A 22,029-nucleotide genomic window follows, 5' to 3' on the forward strand; every position below is an offset into this window, starting at 1 on the left:
TGAACTCTAAATTTCGAACATAAGAATTTTGAAGTTACTGATAAGTCTCAAGGCGAGCAAAGATTCTAGCACAGCATAGGCTGCACTTGCTGTAAGAAGAGGGATAGATTTGCAGAGGGAATGAATGAAAAGTGGAAGGAGTTGTGATTCTTTAGTGTTAAGATGGCAGAAGAGAAAGTAGCAGAACAGAGTTATTGGATAAATGATGAGTTGTTAATAAGTATTAGCAATAGTGAGTGAACAGAGAGGGAAAATTCCCTCTGGAAGTAGTAAGGAGGAGGGAAGAGAACATCCTATGAGCTTTCATGTGTCATCTTTGAGACAGGAGTAGCTATTTATAAAAATACCTTGCTAAATTCATAAGAGGCAGTCCTGAAATGGATGTGGGCTTGGTCATGACTACTCATATTTTAAATGTTTTTTGTTGCTTTAGATTTGATCAGTATTCTCACCAAGGATGCCTTAATGAAAAATTCTTAAAATTATCCAGTTACGCTAGCTTTCTGGTTTCTTAGTTGCATACCTAATTTTTGACATTTCTTCTATCTTTTGCTTGTGAATGTATTTAGAGGTCTAAATTCCCCCTTAAGGTTAACCATTGTTGTACTTCAAAAAATTTTGGTAGGTTATTCTTTGTTATTTTCTTTGATTAAATTTTCTATTGTTTCTGCAGTTTGTTCTTTGACCCATACAATTGTTATTTAGTTTCTAGTTAAATTTTATTTCTTCACTTAAAAGTCATTTATTGAGTATAATTTTTATTGTGCTATAGTCAAAAATATGTTCAATATTTCTGCTTTTCTTTATAAGGTTTTTAAGGAAATTATATTCACTGAGATTGCTACATCATGAAAAAAAAAACCCACCAATTAGAATTCCTAAAGCACTGCTTCTTTCACTTAACGATTTCAGGTTAAACAGGTTATGTAACTAGATAACCCTGTGTTTACTTGAAGAACCCAAGTGACACTGTTCTCCTCCCTTTTGCTGAACTTTGATCTGGCAAAAACAATTCATTATTTACTTCAACTTAAAGCAACCAGGAATTGGAATACTGGAAATGATAAAATTCTTTCTTAAATCAGAGCCAATTTTTCTGGTCTGATAGCTAGAGAGAATATGATGTTTTCTAAAATGATTATGAAACTTCTCATTTTGCAAATCTTGGGTATGTCCCTGGGTGAAGTGCAGAAACCATTCATTCATTTTCTGAGTCTAAACAAGACCGAAGTCCTATTTTACACGAAGACAGAAGAAGCATTGATTGTAAAGTCAAACTACAAGAGCAAGGGGCCAAACAGAAGCTATCTTTCTGTAGATTTAAAAGACCTGGAAGTGGCACAAGTGGTAAATGTGACCAAGATGTCCTCGGAGGTTACAAACTTTAAAATAAACCTACTGACAAAGAAAGCAGGTGAGACAAGTTTAACCATTCAACTGTGGGATTTTGTAGGTGGGCAAGATAGACTCATTGAAGAGATAAAGGATATCCGAATCAAGGTGATCTTCAAACAGAAAACAGAGACTCTTCTAAAGGCACCTTTGCATTTTGACAGTCATGCTCTACTGCTGATTTTGCCAATGATATTAATTAATAAATTTGCATTTGGGTGCAAGATTGAAATGGAAACACTCCGGATTGCATGGAAGAAACCTTTACCAATATTTCTTGTTGCAGCTATCCAATTTTTTGTCATGCCGTTTTGTGGATTTATTTTTACTAGAGTTTTGGCACTATCCCAGACTCTCTCTTTTGGATTTGTTATGACTTGTACCTGTCCTGGAGGAGGAGGAGGCTATCTCTTTGCCCTGCTTCTGGAAGGTGATATCACTTTGGCCATTGTAATGACTTGTGTTTCAACATTATTAGCACTGATAATGATGCCTCTAAATTCGTACATTTATAGTAGAATGTTGGGACTGCATGGTTCACTTCATATCCCTGTTTCTAAAATCATGACAACCCTCCTTTTCATAGTTATACCAATATCGGGAGGCATAATCATTAAGCGGAAAGTACCTAAATGGGCAAACTACTTGGAGAAAATAATTAAGCCTTTTAGTTTTGTGTTAATATCTGTGGGGATATATTTGAATTTTAAGATGGGATTCATATTTATAAAAACAATTAACTTGAAGGTATTTTTCCTGGGACTATTAGTTCCTGCTTTGGGTTTGTTGTTTGGATACTCTTTTTCTAAAATGTTTATGTTGCCTCTTCCAGTTTGCAAAACAGTTGCTATTGAAGGTGGGGCATTAAATAGTTTCTTAGCACTGGCCATTATTCAGCTCTCTTTTCCACAACACAAAGCAGATTCAGCATCAGTTGCCCCTTTTACAGTAGCCATGTGTTCTGGCTGTGAAATGCTGTTTATAATTCTGTTATATAAAGCTAAAAAATATTACAGTTCTAAATGTAGAGGATGAAAAGCTAAAATCTCTTTTCTAATAAATTCTTACACTCAACTTACAAGTATTTATTGAGTACCTGTCATATATTAATTAGGCTCTGAAGGGAATAAAATTTAATATCAGAAACAGTTCTAGCCTTTGAGAATCTTTGTCTAGTTTAAAGATAAAAGAAAGATAAGTTACACGACATAACCCAAATGATAAATATTAAATACCTAGAACAGTGGGTAAAGGTTAAGTGACTAGAGGAAGATGAAATTCTATAAGAATTCAGATGCAGAACAGTCTCTTCTAGTTATGTTTACCATAATTTAAAAAAAGCCTAACCCAAACAAACAAACAAAAAGCCATAAAGTGACACTGAAAGCAACTTAGTAATATACAACTGGATAACCCAGTTGAATACTAGCCTAGAAAGTAGCTTTTCTTCCAGTTCAGATGTTCTTGAAAGGATAACCAGAAAGATGATGTTTGAGCTGGATACTTTTTATTTTCATCTTCATCAAAAGAAAGAATATTTTTAAAATTTTTATATAAATCAATCTTGAATCCTCTTTTATTACTCTAAATACTTACTATGCAAACATTTATATAGTACTTTAAATTTGTAAAGCACTTTATAAGTATTATTTCATTTTATCCTCATAACAGCCATAGGTGGTAGGTGATATTATTATTTTAATTTTAGAGAAAATTGAGGCAAGCAGAGGTTGATCTGCCCAAGATCATCCAGCCAAGTGTCTGAGACCAAATCTAAAATTAGGTCTTCCTGACAACACGTCCAGTACTATATATACTGAGAGCCACATGCTAACTAAATGAAATAATATGCACCTGAATTTCTATGCGTCACATACAGAATTCATTTTTTACCTCAAAACTAACTCCTTTTTTCCCTTTGTTATATTTAGAAATGGTGCTGACTATTCTTTGTCATCTAGGTTTAGACATTTGCAGTTTAGACATTATTCTTGCCTTTTCCCTTTCCCTTGCTATTTCCATATTCAATCTACCTATGAATCCTGTAGCTTTTAGCATTGTGACATTTTCCCATGGTAATTTTTTTTCTTTTTTATTTCCATGTTCATCACCACTCTACTTTGTGTCTTTATTACACGTCACTCAGCTACAATTCAATAGCCTCCTACATATTTCTGCCAAGCTAATTTTACTAAGTTATGATATATGATTGATGTAGTGCTGACTTAAGGAAGGATGTAGCAATAACCTAAAGCTACCTGGACTTGGGAGTGATGTAGGTAGAAATGATGTATTTCTTCCCTTAGGCTTTCCTGTCCCAGTTTACTCTATATGACCAGGATCCTAAGGCCACTAATATTGCTGTCACATAATAGATTGTTGGTCAATAACAGAGTTTCTGAAACTACTGAGCAACAATAATGACTTAAAGTTAATGCAGGTATAGAACAAAATTGGGTGTCTGCTACTTAACTTAATGTCTTTCCAGGCCTAAAAACATACCTTTGGGAAGATTCCCCTCCTCTTTTCTCTTCCCCATGAGATCTGTTCTGAGTACTGTGGATATTGCATCTCTGTGCAAAGTTAGAACCAAACTCTCATTCTCAATTCTACCTCTAAGCTGTAAAATTAGCATATCAGAGACATGTAGCACCTGGTTTCTCTAATATTTCCGTGTAAATTTACTTTCTTGTTCTTGGTTCATTGTTAACTTCTTTTGGAATTTAGCCCACTTTAATGGTGTTACAATTCTAATAAACTTTGCCCCTTGATTTGGAGATGGGCCTGAGTCTGCAAATTCTTTTGAGATACCTTGTGATACTTGTCTAAAACCTCAACATAGGAAAAAGAAATAAGGTGGGTTCTGAGACTTTGAATGTCAGATAAAGGATTTCATTTCTGATCTTTAAGATGATATAAAACCATTGGATTTTATTGAATAATTAATCAGTCAGTCAATAAACAACACTTACTATGTGCTAGGCATTGTGCTAAACACTGGGGATACAAAAAAGGCAAAAGATAGTTCTCACCCTCAAGGAGCTCACAATATAATGGGGGGGGGGCGATTTTGTTCTAGGAAGATCACTTTGATAACTGAATGACAGATGGATTAAAGGGGGGAGAGGCTTGTGTTAGGCAGACAAAAAAGCAGGCTATAGCAATAGTCCAGCTGTGAGTTGGTGAGGTCTTGTATCAGGTGAAAGAATGTCAAAGTAGAGAAGGGGCCATATTCCATAAGAAGCATAAGGTAAAATCAACATATTTTGGCAACATGTTGGATATTGGATGTAAGGTTAAAAGAAAATTCATTTTCAAGCCTGAATAACCGGAAGAATGGTGGCATTCTCAACCACAACAAAGAAGTCAGGAAGAGGAAAGGTTTTTTTGGGAAAAATAATGAATTCAGTTTGAGACATGTCAATTTTAAGATGTTCACAGGATATCCAATTCAAGATATGTACTAAGTAGTCAGAGATGTTAGAATAAGGGTAAAAAGAGAGGTTAGGGCTAGACAAGCCCTAAATCTGGAAATAATCTGCATAGAGATGATAATTGAATCCAAGTGTTGAAGTAGAAGACACCCCAACAATGTTGGGGTCCCTAGGTATGGTGAAAGAATTTGCAAACTCAGTGTGTATCTAAGTGAAGAGGCAAGATTTTTTTTTTTTTTGCATTGCTAACAGTGGGCAAGTTCCAAAAGTTAGAAAGAATCAGGAGCAAGAAAGATAAATTTATAGAAAAAAGTTAGAGAAACCAGTAGCTTTATATTAATGATGTTTTATGGTTTAGAGATAGAATTGAGGAATAGTCTGGTTTTGATATTGTGTGCAGGCTTAATATCATAATTCTCTGGCCAGAGCTCATGGGGTGGTGTGGTGGAAGTAGGGGTGGGAAAATAAGGGATGGAGTTGAAGGAATAGTAGTGGGAGAACCTTCCAGAGCCCTTTTTTTAAAGCCTGAAATGTCACTAAGTCAAGTGGCAGATACCCAATTTTGTTTTGTACCTGCAAGAACTTTAAGTACCTCATTCATTGTTGCTCATTAGTTTCAGAAACCCCATTATCACAGGCCAAGTTGCTATCTGACAGTCAGCAATATTTGTGGCCTTAGTATGTTGAATAAACTGGGGTAGGATAGCCAAAGGGAAGAAATATATCATTTCTACCTACATCACTCTTAAGGTCATTTGGCCTTATTGGTTATTGCTACATCCTTCCTAAGAGCTGAACCACATCAATAGAAGCTAATGAGATCACTAAGTGAAGTAGTAGTATAAAGGGAGAAGAAAAGGCGGCAAAGGATAAAAACTGAAGATTCATTAGTATTTAGTGAAGATGATCTGGAGGAAGATTCAGCAAAGGGGACTAGGAGGACTGGTTAGATACATTAAGAGAAGAATCAGGAGAAACTAGTGTAATGAAAACCTAGATAAAGTATCAGGGAGAAGAGAATGATCATCAATGTCAAAGGCTTCAATGCAGAGAAGTCAAAAAGGTTGAATATTGAAAAGGGGCCATTAGATTTGGCAATTAAATTCTTAAAGACTTTGGAGAGAGGAGGTTCAGTTGAATGAATGCACAGAAATACAGGTTTATGCAAAGATAAGTAAATTAGGAGGAGATTATTAATCTTCTGAAAAGGATTACTAGTTTGCTTTATGGTATTCACCATGAAATTTCTTTAAATTGGGAAAATCTAATTACCATTAAGATTAATCTTTCCTGTTCCTTTCAGCTCTGTATTATATTATTTTTGTGTAAAGAATTTATACCCACACTATATCTCTTAACTTCATATTATGTTCATTGGCTGTCCTCCCTATCTGCAATAATACTCTCTTCCTCATCACAGCTTCCTGGCTTCCCTCAGGTCTCAGCTCAATTCCTATCTTCTGCAAGAGTTTTTTTGGTCATCCTTAAGCCTAACTTTCCATTGTGTTCTCTTTGAATTAACTTTCATTTACTTTGTGCCTATAGCTGTTTGCATGATGTCTCCCCCCACTAGAATACAAATTAATTTGGTGGAATATAAGATATCAGGCCTACACTCCCTTGCTTTCTCATATATTCTCCAAGGTCCGCTAAAATTCCTTGAGGCAAAAAATTTGGATTTTTAAATTTCTCCCCTTACAGGCCAGCTCAACAGTGAACTAAATTCAGAGACAAAGAACCATGACTTAAGCAGTTACAGGACAAAATCAAATACAGTTATTCCTTCCACATTGTGACTCTTCCCAGGATGTTCTACTATCATACCCATCAGCATAAGAAATTAAATGGAAATCTTGGGGAATTTTTGTGGAAGCCACAGACAATATATAAAGGATTTCAGACAACACACAAAAAGTTTAGAAACTCAGAATAAAATACATGTATAGTATTGTATAATATGAACATATTTTATCTTTTAATATAATTATAATTCTGACTTTTTTATCTGGTATGGAGGGTCAAAAATTTTTATGTAGATTTTCCAGATTGAAGGGACACCCATACTCCTAACACCCCATTCCCCCAAAGTAAGAGAGATAGTTTCCTTGTGAATAGATTCAATTAAAAAAATATTATAGGATCAGTCTTGATCTTTTCAGAACTGTCTTCAATTTCCCATCTGTAAAAATAATTAAACCACTTTAGGAATCTCAGGGATAATACTAGGGAAACACATGTACATTTTGTGTTTAAATTAGATTTCCTTTTATATATAGTATTATATGAAAATGAAATATGGTATAGTAGAAATAGTGCTCATCTCGGGGTCATAACAGAGTTTGGTAGGGTTCAAATTCTGCCTAACATTCAATGCTGATGTGACCATAACCCTTCTGAATATATTCACTACAGATGATGAATGAATTATTGTCAGAATTGAATAGAAGGTAAATGCATTTCAGAAACTATACAGCATTTTCTTTCTTTCTTTTTTTAAAAATTTATTTATTTAATAGCCTTTTATTTACAGGTTATATGCATGGGTAACTTTACAGCATTAACAATTGCCAAACCTCTTGTTCCAATTTTTCACCTCTTACCCCCTACCCCCTCTCCTAGATGGCAGGATGACCAGTAGATGTTAAATATATTAAAATATAAATTAGATACACAATAAGTAAACATGACCAAAACGTTATTTTGCTGTACAAAAAGAATCAGAATCTGAAATATTTATACAGCATTTTCAATAATGCTATGATGTTCCTTGCCACAAAAGTACATTTGTTTAATACTAATATAGTCTCAATAATGCTGTATCGCTATGAATCATTCAACACTACAATTCCATAAAAATCAAAAGTGTAGGTAACCTTAAGGGAAATAAACAAAAAAACATAATGGCTTTCTGAGTAGGCTGAAGATGATCAATGATGATTTGGTCTCCAAAAATTGGATAAAACACGACTTAAAGTAGGTAATGTTCAGTAGAAAGATCAATAGATTTGGAATCAGAGGACTTAAATGTGAAACTCTGGCTTTGCCATTTATTACCCCAGTGACACTGGGCAGCTAAATTAGCTTCCGTTTGTTTTTCTGAAAAATGTTAGTTTTGGGCTAGGTCTCCTCTATCATCCCTTCCAGCTACAAATTCATGGCCCCATAAAAAAGGAGGTAGACAAATCAGGCAACGATAGATCAAAAGTCCAATATCTACAAAAAGAACTAAAAGGACCTTGGTATGTTACGAGATTCTCTGTGGGCCATTTACAGAAAGAAAGATAGGAGAAAGTATATAGAATGAGAAGCTCCACATGGATGGTAATCTTTATAAATAAAGTTGTATTCACAGAATTAGTAAAGTTTATAGGGAGGAACCCATTGATATCACTTAAAAAGAAAAAAAAAAAAAAAAAAAAAAGACCAGACACACAAAAAAGAGGCTCATTTGCTACTCTCTCATAAGGTCCTGTTGACGACTAAAGTTTAGGCCCGAATTTATTTTGACTTTTCAATTTAAAATTATGAATTTAAACATAACTCTACATGAAAAAAATGAACCCATTTACTCTAAAGTCTTTGATATTTTGATATCTCTCCTGTGATAAGAGCATATAAATAATGGTAATTTTTATAAAACCAACTTTTAAAAATATTTGAATTATGAAAGAAAAACTCTGCCTAAACAATAAATCCTCCCAAATGGCCTCTGCATTTAGGGAATGAGTTCATATAAGGATTTAAGAAAGGAAAAAAAGGAAACTTTTTATAATAAAGATCAATTTATATTGTAGTTAACACAAGACAAGAAACCCTTTCTTTAGTTTGGTTGGAGTTTAGAAAAGTAAATATAAGGGACTATCTATTGACGGGTCTCCTTGATTCCGGGAACAGATTTCATTTCCTGCACGCAGCTATGATAACCAATGGCAATAGGTGATATTGCTATGTCCGGTTCACACGCGTTCACTGAGGAAGCTAGCTTTCGGGGAAGGGACTTGCTCAATGTCACCCGTAGTAAGTAAGTATCAGGTGAATCTGAGTTGAGTCTTCAGGAAGTAAGAGCAAGAGGTTCACGGAGGAGAATGTGACAGAGGGAGGGGGCAGATTAAGGACGACCCAAAGAGTGATGGAGAAAGTAAAGAAGGGGAGATGGAAAAGAGGCCAAGGGAGCAGCAGCACGACCTGCCCTCAAGCAGTCTTCGCGTGCCTCGGGCCCCTAGGGCCCTCAGGAACTTTCCAGGAGAAAGGCGGGACTTCCTGCCCAAGGATGAACGGCTTCCGATCCGGAAGAAAAGATTCTAACGGCTTTAAAGATCCTGGTCCGGAGCTTGCGACTGGAAGGTGAGCTCGGGGCTGTCTTCGCCCCCCCACCCCCACCCCCACCCCCACTCTTCGGCGCCCTACCCTTTCCATCCCACCCCACCCCCACTCTTCGGTGAGCTATCCTTTCTGTCCTGCCTCTGCTCCCGCACTCCCCTCACGCGAGATAAGGAACCCGTGGTTTCTCTTTTTTCTCCCCCGCCTCTAACCCACCCTGGAGGGAGGGGGGGGGGGGGTGCGGGGCTGTGGCGGCGGCCCTATTCCGGCACCTGCGCACTGGCGCAGGGCGAGATTGGGGAAGAGGGCGTGACGTCTGGATCCCAGCGAAAAGCGGTCCTGGCCCGCTGTGATTGAGGGTTTGGGGATGAAGGGGGGGGGGCGGGGCACGCTGCAGGGGTCGGGATGGGGAGGAGGGAGATAGATCGCACTAAATACCGTCAGGCCGCTCTCCCCCACTTTTGCTGCCCTGTCCCACCTTTCTGACATCATTCTCCTAACGCCGTGTACCCTTCCCTGTGCCTTTACCCTTGGGCAGAGGAGGACCCGGACTCCATAACCTCGGCTTCCCAGGAATCCTCGCTTTCTTCCCCATCCCCTGGAGGTGTTCTGGAAAGGTCTCTCCAGTCAGTGTCTTAGGGCGATTTCATCGTCTGCAGCTTTTTTTTTCTTTTTAAATCTTTCCAAACCTATGTGATTTTAGACAACCTCAGTCTCTCTCGGTTTCACTTCCCCGCAGTGCTTAAATTGATCTTCAGGATTTGTCTTTGTATACTGTTTCCTGCATACAGAAAGAATTTAATAAATGCTTGTTAAGTGATTGAATCTTGTGTCTTAATTGAGAAACAGCCGTTTCATTTATTTAGTGATATTTATTGAGCATCCCCACCATGCCACTCATAGGGCTTATGGTACTGTGAGAGATAGACCAGGTGCCAGCAGCAGAATCCTATTTCTTCTATTTATTACCTGTATACTCTTGGCAAAGTCTCTGACTCTCAGGTAGAATGGTTTGGACTAAGGGCTCTTTCTGCTTTAAGTAAAGTGACACTTTGATTTAAAATGAAATATATAATCCCTGCCCTCAAAGAGTTTATGTAATAGTAAGAGAAAGATATATAAATATGTGGTGTACAATGTAGCAACTTTGGGTATCTTTAAAAATGTCCAAACAAAATTCAGTCTTTCCCTCTTCTCTACCCTTTCACCATAATTCTGTTTTTCTAAAGGTAATATCATCCAGCCTTGTAGTCATCCATGTTTGTACCCTTCATCCACAGCTCTCTTCTTCCTTGAGACACTTTATATTTCATCGGTTACTAAGCCTTGTTATTTCTATATCCATAACATTTCTTGTATATTTGCATTTTGTTAAGGCTCAACTGGATTTAATTTTTTTTTTTAATTTTCTATTATTACAAATTTAATAAGAATGGTTGGTTGTCCTATGGTTGGTTGTCCATTGTTCTGAAAGAGGATCAGATTGACATCACTATGTTAAGAGTCAAGTTAGTGTGTCAGACTGTGGCTGATCAGGTCAATATGAGTTCAGAATGCCCTGCCATAGGTCAGACACAATAGTCCCTATGAACATTTGGAGTAGTTTCTCTAATTTTGTGCATCTCTGGTTTCCTTTGAGCTAATTCAGTTCTGCAAATTTATAAACACTACAAACTTAAGAATATTGAACCTTTCAGTATATAGAAAAGAGGATTGTATATATGAAATTGAACTTAGATTACAGAGTTTGACATAAAAGTTTATTAGGTTTAACATGATAGTAATAAAGCAGGTTTGCTTTTCTCTGTCTTCAGAAATAATTTCTGCTCATTTATTATTTAAGCATTTCAGTGGTATTTTATTTTCTTTCCTTTTTTTTTTTTTTTTTTTTTTTTGCTTCACTTTGCTAATCCTCCAATTATTATCCCCCACTCCCAACTTCTTACATTTCGCTCTTCCTATATCACTTGAAGTATTCAAACAGCTTCCATTGGACCTTAGACTCCTATAATCTCTCAACTTCAATACATTCATCCCCATATAGCTGCCAAATATTTCTAAAGCACCTGTCTAATGACCATATTACTCAGTAACTGACTTTTGCTTTTAATATAGAGATTGTTTTTCAGATTACCATTTTAAACCTTTTACAATCAGGCTCCAGTCTATATTTCTAGGCTTAATGAACATTACTTCCCCCTAAGGCATCTACATTCCCACCAAACTGACTTATGTGCACGCTATTCCCTGAGTTTGGTATTCCATCTCCTACTTCCATCTCTTGTACAGATTATCCTTTCTTTAGAAAAGAGATAATTCTTTCCTCACTTTTGCCTCTTTCTGTGAGTGAATGGTCTTGTGCTACCTCTTCAAAGACGACTTACCTGATTATGTTGGTTATTCATGTTTTGTATCATCTGTGTACTTGCTTTGTTGCTCTATTGTCCCAGTAGTTCCCCATACATAGGGACTATATTTCATTTTGCTTTTGCATTTTTAGCATATGACACAGTGAATTTTTTCTTTTGGTTGGTACTTAACAAATACTTCCTGGATTGTTGTTGGTATTGCAATAGAAGAGGTATATAAACTGTGAATAAGTTGAGAGAGAAAAAGAAGATAATTTTTGGCAAAGGAGAATCAGGAAAGGCTTCAAGAAATTATTTGAGTTAGATATAAGAGAGGATAAAATTAGCATTGTTTTGTCCTTTCAAATGTGACTTCAGATTTTATCCATTACCTACCATTTAAAATCACAATTTTTTTTTCAAAATGATTTTTTAAAACAAAATTTTGCTTTTTTAATTCATCTAGGATGTAACTAATGGTGATTCCTGTTTTTTGTTTTGTTTTGCGTTTTATTGTGGAATATGATATTCTGCCTCTGTATCCAGCAGGTGTAAGTAAATATGCTTAGATTTATGGTATAAGTTTTATATTGTGAAGATTTTTTAATGAAAATGTTTTCATTGTTCATCACAATTGCTAATGAAGAAATCCAAATATAAAACTAATGGATCTTGAATTATTACTTGGCAATGATTAATTGAAAATTTCTTGGTAATTTTGTGTTATAGTTTCTTCAAATATTTTGGTCACTTAAAAAAGAGATTTCTATGGAGCTCTTACAGTTAAATTCAATTATGCCTCAAAATATTTGTCTTTCATCCTATTTTTCTTATTTGAGAATCCACAGATTCTTCTTTGATTTTAGCTTTCCTATTTTATTTAAAATATTCTTAAAATTTTATTTTTTTCAGGTAAAGAAAACTTTTATTGATCTTTTATCTTGACAAATCCTGAATTATTTTTGGTCTCTTGACAAATTAGATCAAATATAATGTTCAATAGGAGGGAGGAAACTTTAAAATAATAATTGTTGTTGTCAAATTTTTCTTTTCCTATAATGAATTGTTTCTTTTGAGATCACTGCAATTGATATTGCTCTCAAATGTAGCAGGAGTTTTTCTTATCTTTACTCATATTCACAAATAAAGGCATTTCATATGCTGGTATGTTTGATATATCCAAGTTGTACATATGCATAGTACAAATGTAATCTTTTTCAGATCGCCACCAATAATGCCAAAAATAGTGTTTATATTAATGGCCAGAGGAGGGTCTGTGTTTTAAACATTTTAGAATTCTCTTGTGGGAGATTATTCCATCCATGTAGTCTAGAAGCTAAAAGTTGCCTGATTTTTGGATGAGTTATGATCTTGAACAGGGTTATTTAGATCTGTTTGAGCTATTAAATATATATCTGAGGATATTTATTCCCGAGTATCATCATTGTTACAATGTGAATCAAGATTCATCCAAATTCTGAGTTTCTAATTATTAAAACTTGTTAAGCAAAAATTGAATTTTTCTTTTCTGTTCTCACCAAATTTTAGGAACTGCAAAGAACATGTGAGGAGATCCATGTATCCAGCCAGTTAGTCTGATAGTACAACTGAGGGGCCCAAGGCATATAGAAATTACTTATTTTAAAACCAAAATAGAGTTAATATGTTTTCTTAACTAGATCAGTAAATTTTTTCTCAGCTATTTATGAATTGGATTATAACAAAAATTGTTTAAGTGTTTGACATAGTGCAAGAGGCATACTAAGTATTTAAGTAATTTCACATCAACGTCAACCATGAACTTGAGAAAAAGAAATGATAAAGATATTTACCAAATGATATCTGGTATATAACCAACAGAACTTTTTTGAATAATAAGTTTCAATACACGTCTGAACATCTCAGCTTTCTTGCCAACTAGCATATAAACTGATATTTTACATGATAAGCAAGAATAAGCCAACTACATAGTGATTTCTTATTATTCTCCCCAAGCAAACTGTACTTTACCATCTCATAGTATATAATTTATGTAAATTTTTACCTGTCACTTAATAATTGGGTCTTAGAAAAATTCCATTTGCATTTTTGGATCTAGCATAAAAAATACATATAAAATGCAAAAAATTTCCATGTGACAAAATATATGTTTAACATTTAAGTAGTCATCTAGGTTCTACTTGAAGACCTCTGGTGACAAAGGACCATCATCGAGAGGCAAGCCATTTCATTTTTGGTGAGCTCTAATTTGGAGGACATTTTTCCTTGTATTGAGTCTAAATTGGCTTCTTGGTAACTTTTTCCTATTGTTCCTGATTCTGGACTCTAGATTCAAGGAAAAAAGCTTAATGGTAATGCTTGACATACTTACAAATACATGAACTTAACTCTTATCTGCAAACTAAACATTATGTATCCTTCAACCAAATTTCATGGCATAATATGAAGGCTCATCATCATCCATATAGTGCTTTTCACAGTTTTCAATTTGCTGAAGACCTTCCTAAAATGAAGCAGAATAGAAGACAGTAGTCCAAATGTGATCTGACCAGAGCAGATTGCAAGCAAATTTAACTTCCTTCAAAGTTTTTTTGTTAATTTAGCCTATGATAATAACTTTTTGCCAACTGTGCATATTGCTAGCTCCTTTGAACTTGAGTCCATAAAATCCTTAGGTTTTCTGTTTCATACAAATTGTTACCCCATCACACCATCCCAATCTTAGATTTGTACAGATGATTTTTTAAAACAAAGTATAGGATTTTATGCACATCTATTAGATTTCATTTTGGTAGAATCTTAATCTATTAAATACTTTTCCTTCTCTCGCCTCACTTGAGATCTGTTTAAGTCCTAGTTTTGTGTTATTTGCCAGTTTTTTTTTAAACATGTTTTTTTAAACATGATTTTTTAAAATATCTATGCCTTCATTACCTGTTACTTCTAGAAATGTAGAGCAGGACCAAGAACAGAACCCTAGGAGCACCTGCCTATTAGTGTTTATTCTTTGGATCTAATTGTAGAACAGTTTCTGAAATTACCTAAAAACAATATAGTTTAGCACATATTTCTTCTTGTCCATATATTAAGTAGTACAGACTTTGTATACAGAAATTTTGGCAAGATGTTTATCAGTCAATATCTTTGTCATTCCTCTCAACTACTGATCAAATTATCCTTTTAAAAAGGGGAATTGGGGTTAGTTTGGCATAAACTGTTCTTGATGAACCCATGCTACTTTTACAGGGAAAGTCAGCTCAGGAGGATTATGAATCTCCCAACAGTGAAATTCTGAAGACAAATGCAAACAATTCTTCTGAGGAAGAAAAAACAGGAGTTGTTTGGAGAAACATTTGTGGATGCACAGGGAATTCACCAACCAACTTACATATTAATAAGGATATATAAACAAGAGGGAAGTAAGGGTGGGTAATAGAGGATTGCTAAAATATTATAAAATATTGCTATAAGAATAATGGCAGAAATGCTAGAGCTCTGAATGACCTGAGGCTATTAATGAAAAAATTTTAAAAATAGGTTTTAAAACAAATGTATATTTTAAATATATTGATAAAAAGTAGATCAAGGAAGAAAGTAGACTACTTTTAGATGTAGATGGCCAGCAAAGAGAAGGTAGTTCTTATGTTGGTTCTGTTTTCTCTGCCAAGCACAAAGGACTTTGGATTGGAAAAGACAGAACAAATAGATTAATGAGGAATTGGTGTCCAAGATAAATAAGAAGCAATTAGAGATCTCTTAGGTACCTTTGTTGAATTCATATCCTGTTATTCAAATGAACTGTGTTCTTTGGTACTGAAAGAAATGAAGACTATGATTGTGGAACTTATCAGTAATATTTGAAAGATGGGGGGAAAAAAAGACAAAATGACATGATTCAAAAAAAAGGAAGAGAATAGTCTGCAAACTATAGGGAAGTGAGTTTGACTTATCCCATCCTTACCCTTTGTGACTTAGGAATGATAATCATATCTATTCCAAGTTCTAGGGCACAACTACATTAATATTGTGAAGAATGTGGTAATTTTTTCCTTGCAGAATTCCTCTGATTTAGGTGAAAACTTCCCCTAGTACCACTCCCTAAACCTTCTTACCGATCTATGTCAATCCTACTAATAAATTCTTTTGACAGTCTGCTCTCTTTCATTCATTGTACCTTGTTGGAAACCTTATTGTGTTGTTAACCAACTACTTTTTATATTACACCTTTTCCTCTATCTTGTCTTCCTGGTATCACAGAAGTCTGACCTCTTCCAGAACACAGTCCCTGATCATTGAGTTATTACATAGACTTTCTCTTGTGTCTCGACATATTAGACCAAGAGGAGGAGTAAACATGTTTTTTAGTTCTTACTGCCTTTTCCAGTTCCCCTTAACTACCACTACCGCATAGCAATCCCTTATGTATAGATCATTATAATCAGATCTGATTGCTGTCATTTACCAGCCCTAGATCATTTCTCTTTTTTTCTCAAGGAATTTGATACCTAGCTCAGTCTTCCTCTAGTTTGGAATAATCCTTTCCTTGTCCATACACATGTTATCTCCTCAGAAACACCTTTGTTTCCTAGTTAATTAGCATTTTCAACTCTCATTTATCTGCACATTCCCTGTACTTCTGATACTCAGCCATAACTCACATCCTTGATCTCATCTCCTACAGGTGTATTACCACATTCCATAACTGTGAAATCCTTTTCTCTGACCATAAACCATCCTGCCAGTTCTCTCAAAAACCACAGTAACCTTTAATCATTTCACCTTTCCCTGCTTTCTTAGACCCCATTAACTTATTCTCAGGCCTTTCATCTCCTTTTTGAAATCTTGATTCTACAGTTCTGCTATATGCTATCTTATACTGTCTAATTGCTTGTTACCTTGCTTTATCACCATTTGTCCACTTCCAAACCCCAACTCTAGATTAGTCTACTATTACTTATTTTCTCCTTTTTCAGTAGTGCCAAATGCTGCTGGAGGAAGTCTTATAAATCATATTAAGAGGGTTTACTCCACATTTATCCTCCTTCAGACATTTAACAATTTTGTGACCCTGGGCTTAACCTCTCTTTGATCTCCTTTTCATTATGTTTTAAAATGGGGATAATATAAGTTATCTCACAGGGTTATTATAAGGATTAAGTGAAATAATGTATGTAAAGCACTTAACAAAAGGAACTCAGGTTAGTACAGAGGAGTAAGATTTGAGAGATGTGGCAGTTGAAACAAGATTTGATGTGTAAAATATTCTTGAGTAAGAACAGAAATGAGTATACTTTTTTTTCTCAGCTCTACATGGCATCTTCACAAAAACTGCCTATTAGGGCATAAAAACTTCACAGATGCAGAAAAGCAGAAATTTTAATTGTATTCTCTTTAGACCATAAATACAAGAAAAAGTACATTTAGTAAAGGACCCTGGAAGCATAGTTAAAAAACAAACAAAAAAAAACACCAACTCTGAAGTACCACCTTACATCTATCAGATTAGCTAATACAACAGAAAAGGAAAATTATAAGTATTGGAGGGTATGTGGGAAAAATGGAACATTAATGAAATGTTGGAATTGTAAACTGATCTGACCCATTCTGAAAAGCAATTTGGAACTGTGTCCAAAGGGCTATAAAACTGTACATATCCTTTGGCTCAACAATACTATTTAAATCTATATCCCAAAGATTAAAAGAGGTGGGGGAGGACCTTTTTCTACAAAAATATTTATAGCTGCTCTTTTTGTGGTGGCAAAGAATTAGAAACTGAGATATTCATCAACTAGAGAATAGTTACATAAGTTGTACATGATTGTAATGGAGTATTACTATAAGAAATGACAAGCAAGATTTGAGAGAAAAACCTGGAACAACTTATATGGAACTGATGTAAAGTTGATGAAAACTGATGTAACTATGAGGCACATAACAGCAATACTATGTGGTGATCAACTGAATGATTTAGTTTAGTATTTCAGCAATATAATGATCCAGGATATTTCTAAAAGACTTGTGATGAAAAATGCTATCCACTTTCAGAGAAAGAACTGATAACAGTCTGAGTGCAAATTGAAGCATGCTATTTTTCACTTTCTTTAGTTTTTTTTTTTTTTCACTTTTTTGTGTGTTTTTTCTTACACAGCATGAGTATTATGGAAACATGTTTCTTATGATTGTACACATATAACCAATTTTAAATTGCTTACTGTCTCAAGGCAAAGGGTAAAGATAAAGTGGGAGAAAATTTGGAACTCAAAATTTTAAACAATGAATGTTAAACATTGTTTTTATATATAATTTGGAAAAAATAAAATGTTATTCAAAAATTTTAATTGGATATTAAATTTAATCCTAAAGAATAAAATAGTAAAATAGATAAATACTATTGACTAATTTGAATTAAAAAAAGAAAGCCAAGTTTACTAGTATCAAAAATGAAAAGTGGAATGAACCACCAAAGAAGATGAAATATCCAATTATATGCCAATAAAACTGAGTAAGTGAAATACGTGAATATTTACAAAAATATAATTTTCCCAGATTAATAGAAAAGGAAATATAATACGTAAATAACCTTATCTTAGGACAGGAAGTTGAACAAGCCACAAATGAGCTCCCCAAAGGAAAAAAAATCCTTAGGACCAGATAAATTTATATGTGAATTCTCCTAAACATTTAAAGAACAAGTAATTCCTGTACTATATAAACTATTTGAAAAAATAAGAATTCTATCAGATTCCTTGTATGATAGAAACACTGTTTTTATACCTAAGTCAGGAAGAGCAAAAACAGGAATAAAACTATAGGCCAACTTTCTTAGCAAACTTCGATGTAAAAAATTTAAGTAAAATAATATCAAGGAAATGACAGAAATATAGAAAAATTCATGTACTCTTGAACAGATAGGATTTATATACCAAGAATTCAGGATTAGTTCAGTATTCGTGTATTGATCATATGAATAATAAAACAAGAAAATTGTATCTTAATAAATGCAGAGAAATCTTTTAAAATGTTTTTTCTTAAAGATTTTTCTTAGTTTTTTATTTTTAAAATATATGCATAGCTAGTTTTCAACATTCACTCTTGCAAAGCCTTGTGTTCCAAATATTTTTCCCCTTCCCTCCACCTTCTCCCCCAGATAGCAAGCAACCCAATATATGTTTAACATGTGCAATTCTACACATATTTCCACATCAGATCAAAAAGGAAAGAAAATAAGAAAGAAAGCAAAAAGTAAGCAAACAACAAAAAAAGTGAAAGTTCTGTGTTATGATTCACAATTCAGTTCCCACAGTCTTCTTTCTGGATGCAGATAGCTCTCTCCATCACAAGTCTATTGGAATTAGCCTGTATCACCTCATTGTTAAAAAGAACCACATTCCTCAGAATTGATCATTGCATAATCTTGTTGCTGTAACAATGTTGTCTTGGTTCTACTCACTTCACTTAGCATCAGTTCATGTAAATCTCTCCAGGCCTTTCTGAAATCAGCCTGCTGATCATTTCTTATAGAACGATAATATTCCATAACATTCATATACCACAACTTATCCAGTCATTCCCCAATTGATGGGCATCCACTCAGTTTCCCATTCCTTGCCACTACATAAAAGGCTGCTGCAAAAATTTTTGCATATGTGAGTCCTTTTCTCTTTTTTTATGATCTCTTTGGGATACAGGCCCAGTAGAGATACTGAGTCAGAGAAATCTTTTGACAAAATATAACATTTATTCCTATGAAAAATAGTAGAAAGCATTGGTATCAGTGGAGTCTTTTTAAAAAATGATAAATATATCTCTCTAAAAATAAGAACAAATGTTATTTATAATGGAAAAGTAGGAGCCTTTCCAGTAAGATCAGGGGTGAAGCAGGGCTGTTCATTATCAATTACTACTATTCATTATTGTACTTGAATTATAGCAATAAGACAAGAAAGAGAAATTGAAGAAATAAGAATTAGGAATGAGGAAACAGTTGTCACTCTGCAGATGATATAATGGTATACTTATAAAGAACTCTAGAGAATCAATAAAAAATGTAGCTGAAGCAAGTGACAAGTTTAGCAAAGTTTCAGGATATAAAATAAATTCACATTAATCATTAGCATCTTGATATTATCAATAAAACCCAGCAAGAAGAGATAGAAAATTTCCATTTAAAACAATGAGTCTACTTGCCAAGACAAAATCAGGAACTTTGAACACAATTACCAAGACAAAATCAGGAATTCTGAACACAATTACAAAACATTTCACATAGAGACAGTTCTAAATAACTGGGGAAGTATTAATAACTCATAGGTAGGCTGAACTAATGGGATAAAAATGACAGTTTCACCCAAACTTGTTTACTTATTCATCGCCACATCAAACTACCAAAGAATTATTTTGAAGATCTCCAAAAAATAACTATTTACCTTGGAAGAGCAAAAGGTCAAGAATATCAAAGGAATCAACCCTCCCCCCCAAAAAACACCCAAAACCAAAACAAAAAACATGAAGGAAGATGGCCTAATAGTACCAGATTGCAAAGCAGTAATCGCTAAACAATCTGATATTGGCTAAGAAATAGAGTGGTAGATCAATGGATTATATTAGGTATATTTACTATAGAGTAGTTAGTAATCTAGTGTTTGATAAACCCAAAGATTCAAGCTTTTGGGGAAAGAATTCACTTTTTGAAAAAGATCACTGGGTAAACGGAAAAGCATTTTGGCAGAAGGAGACAGACTAACATCTTACCTCATGTAGCAAAATAAGGTAAAAAATGGGTACATGATTTAGACACAAAAAGTGACATAAACAAATTAGGGGAACATGGAAAATTTTACCTGGTAGATCTATGGATAAGAGTTAATGACCCAAAAAGGTATGATAATTCAAAGTATAATGGATAATTTTGATTATGTGAAAATAAAAAGGTTTTGCACAAAATCATTGAAGCCAAAACTAAGAGAAAAGCAGGAAACTGGTAAATAATTTTTACAGGAAGTTTCTCTAGTAAAAGCCATTTGATAAATAGTCAAATAATATGACTGGGCATATTTTAGAAGAAATCAAAGTTAATTAAAGCACATATAAAAAAGTGCTTTCCTACTTCACATTTTTCACATTGACTAATATGACACAAAAAGAAAATGACAGGTGCTAGAAAGCATGTGGAAAACCAGGGACACTAATATTTGAATTGTGAACTGGACCAACCATTTTAAGGAAACAGGATAGCCCAAAGAGCTATAAAATTGTGCATACCTTTTTTTTTTTTTTTTTAATAACTTTTTATTGACAGAACCCATGCCAGGGTAATTTTTTACAACATTATCCCTTGCACTCACTTCTGTTCCGATTTTTCTCCTACCTCCCTCCACCCTCTCCCCCAGATGCCAAGCAGTCCTATACATGTTAAATAGGTCACAGTAGATCTTGGATACAATATATGTGTGCAGAAATGAACAGTTCTCTTTTTCTCAGGAGAATAGATTTAGAAGTATAAATAACCGGAAGAAGAACAAAAATGCAAGCAGTTTACATTCATTTCCCAGTGTTCTTTCTTTGGGTGTAGCTGCTTCTGTCCATCCTTGATCAATTGAAACTAAGTTAGATCTCTTTGTTGAAGAAATCCACTTCCATCAGAATACATCCTCATATAGTATTGTTGTTGAGGTATATAATGATCTCCTGGTTCTCTCATTTTGCTCAACATCAGTTCATGTAAGTCTCGCCAATCCTCTCTGTATTCGTCCTGCTGGTCATTTCTTATAGAACAATAATATTCCATAACATTCATATACCACAATTTACTCAACCACTCTCCAATTGATGAGCATCCATTCATTTTCCAGCTTCTGGCCACTACAAACAGGGCTGCCACAAACATTTTGGCACATATAGGTCCCTTTCCCTTTTAGTATCTCTTTGGGGTATAAGCCCAGTAGAAACACTGCTGGATCAAAGGGTATGCACAGTTTGATAACTTTTGGGCATAGTTCCAAATTGCTCTCCAGAATGGCTGGATGTTTCACAATTCCACTAACAATGTATCAGTGTCCCTGTTTTCCCACATCCCCTCCAAAATTCCGCGTTATCTGTCCCTGTCATTCTGGCCAATCTGACAGGTGTGTAGTGGGATCTCAGAGTTGTCTTAATTTGCATTTCTCTGATCAATAGTGATTTGGAACACTCTTTCATATGAGCGGTAATAGTTTCACTTTCATCATCAGAAAATTGTCTGTTCATATCCTTTGACCACTTATCAATTGGAGAATGGCTTGATTTCTTATAAATGAGTCAATTCTCTATATGTTTTGGAAATGAGTTCTTTATCAGTACCTTTGACTGTAAAAATGTTTTCCCAGTTTATTGTTTCCCTTCCAATCTTGCCTGCATTAGTTTTGTTTGTACAAAAACTTTTCAATTTGATATAATCAAAATTTTCTATTTTGTAGTCAATAGTAATTCTGGTTCTTCTTTGGTCATAAATTCCTTCCTCTTCCACAGGTCTGAGAGGTAAACTATCCTATGCCCTT

The 22,029-nt window shown here is 34.5% G+C and overlaps 2 protein-coding genes across 3 annotated transcripts in view; both read left to right on the plus strand.

Annotated features, from left to right (window-relative positions):
• Nucleotides 1–759: 759 nt before the first annotated feature.
• SLC10A5 (solute carrier family 10 member 5) lies at nt 760–2,504 on the plus strand. The gene has a single exon (XM_003759686.4). The coding sequence runs from the start codon at nt 1,120–1,122 to the stop codon at nt 2,425–2,427; it is 1,308 nt and encodes a 435-aa protein (XP_003759734.2). The 5' UTR covers nt 760–1,119; the 3' UTR covers nt 2,428–2,504.
• Nucleotides 2,505–8,836: 6,332 nt separating this feature from the next.
• IMPA1 (inositol monophosphatase 1) overlaps nt 8,837–22,029 on the plus strand; it is a 43,997-nt gene continuing 30,804 nt past the window's right edge. Inside the window, exons 1-2 of one of the 2 annotated variants that reach the window (XM_031946224.1) lie at nt 8,837–9,170; nt 14,741–14,919. The gene's annotated coding sequence lies outside the window, so the exon portion shown is untranslated. The remainder of the gene's footprint in view (nt 9,171–14,740; nt 14,920–22,029) is intronic. The other variant, XM_031946223.1, reaches the window with a different exon arrangement.

Source organism: Sarcophilus harrisii, chromosome 1, assembly GCF_902635505.1.
Source record: "Sarcophilus harrisii chromosome 1, mSarHar1.11, whole genome shotgun sequence".
In the NCBI taxonomy this organism is placed as follows: Eukaryota; Metazoa; Chordata; class Mammalia; order Dasyuromorphia; family Dasyuridae; genus Sarcophilus; species Sarcophilus harrisii.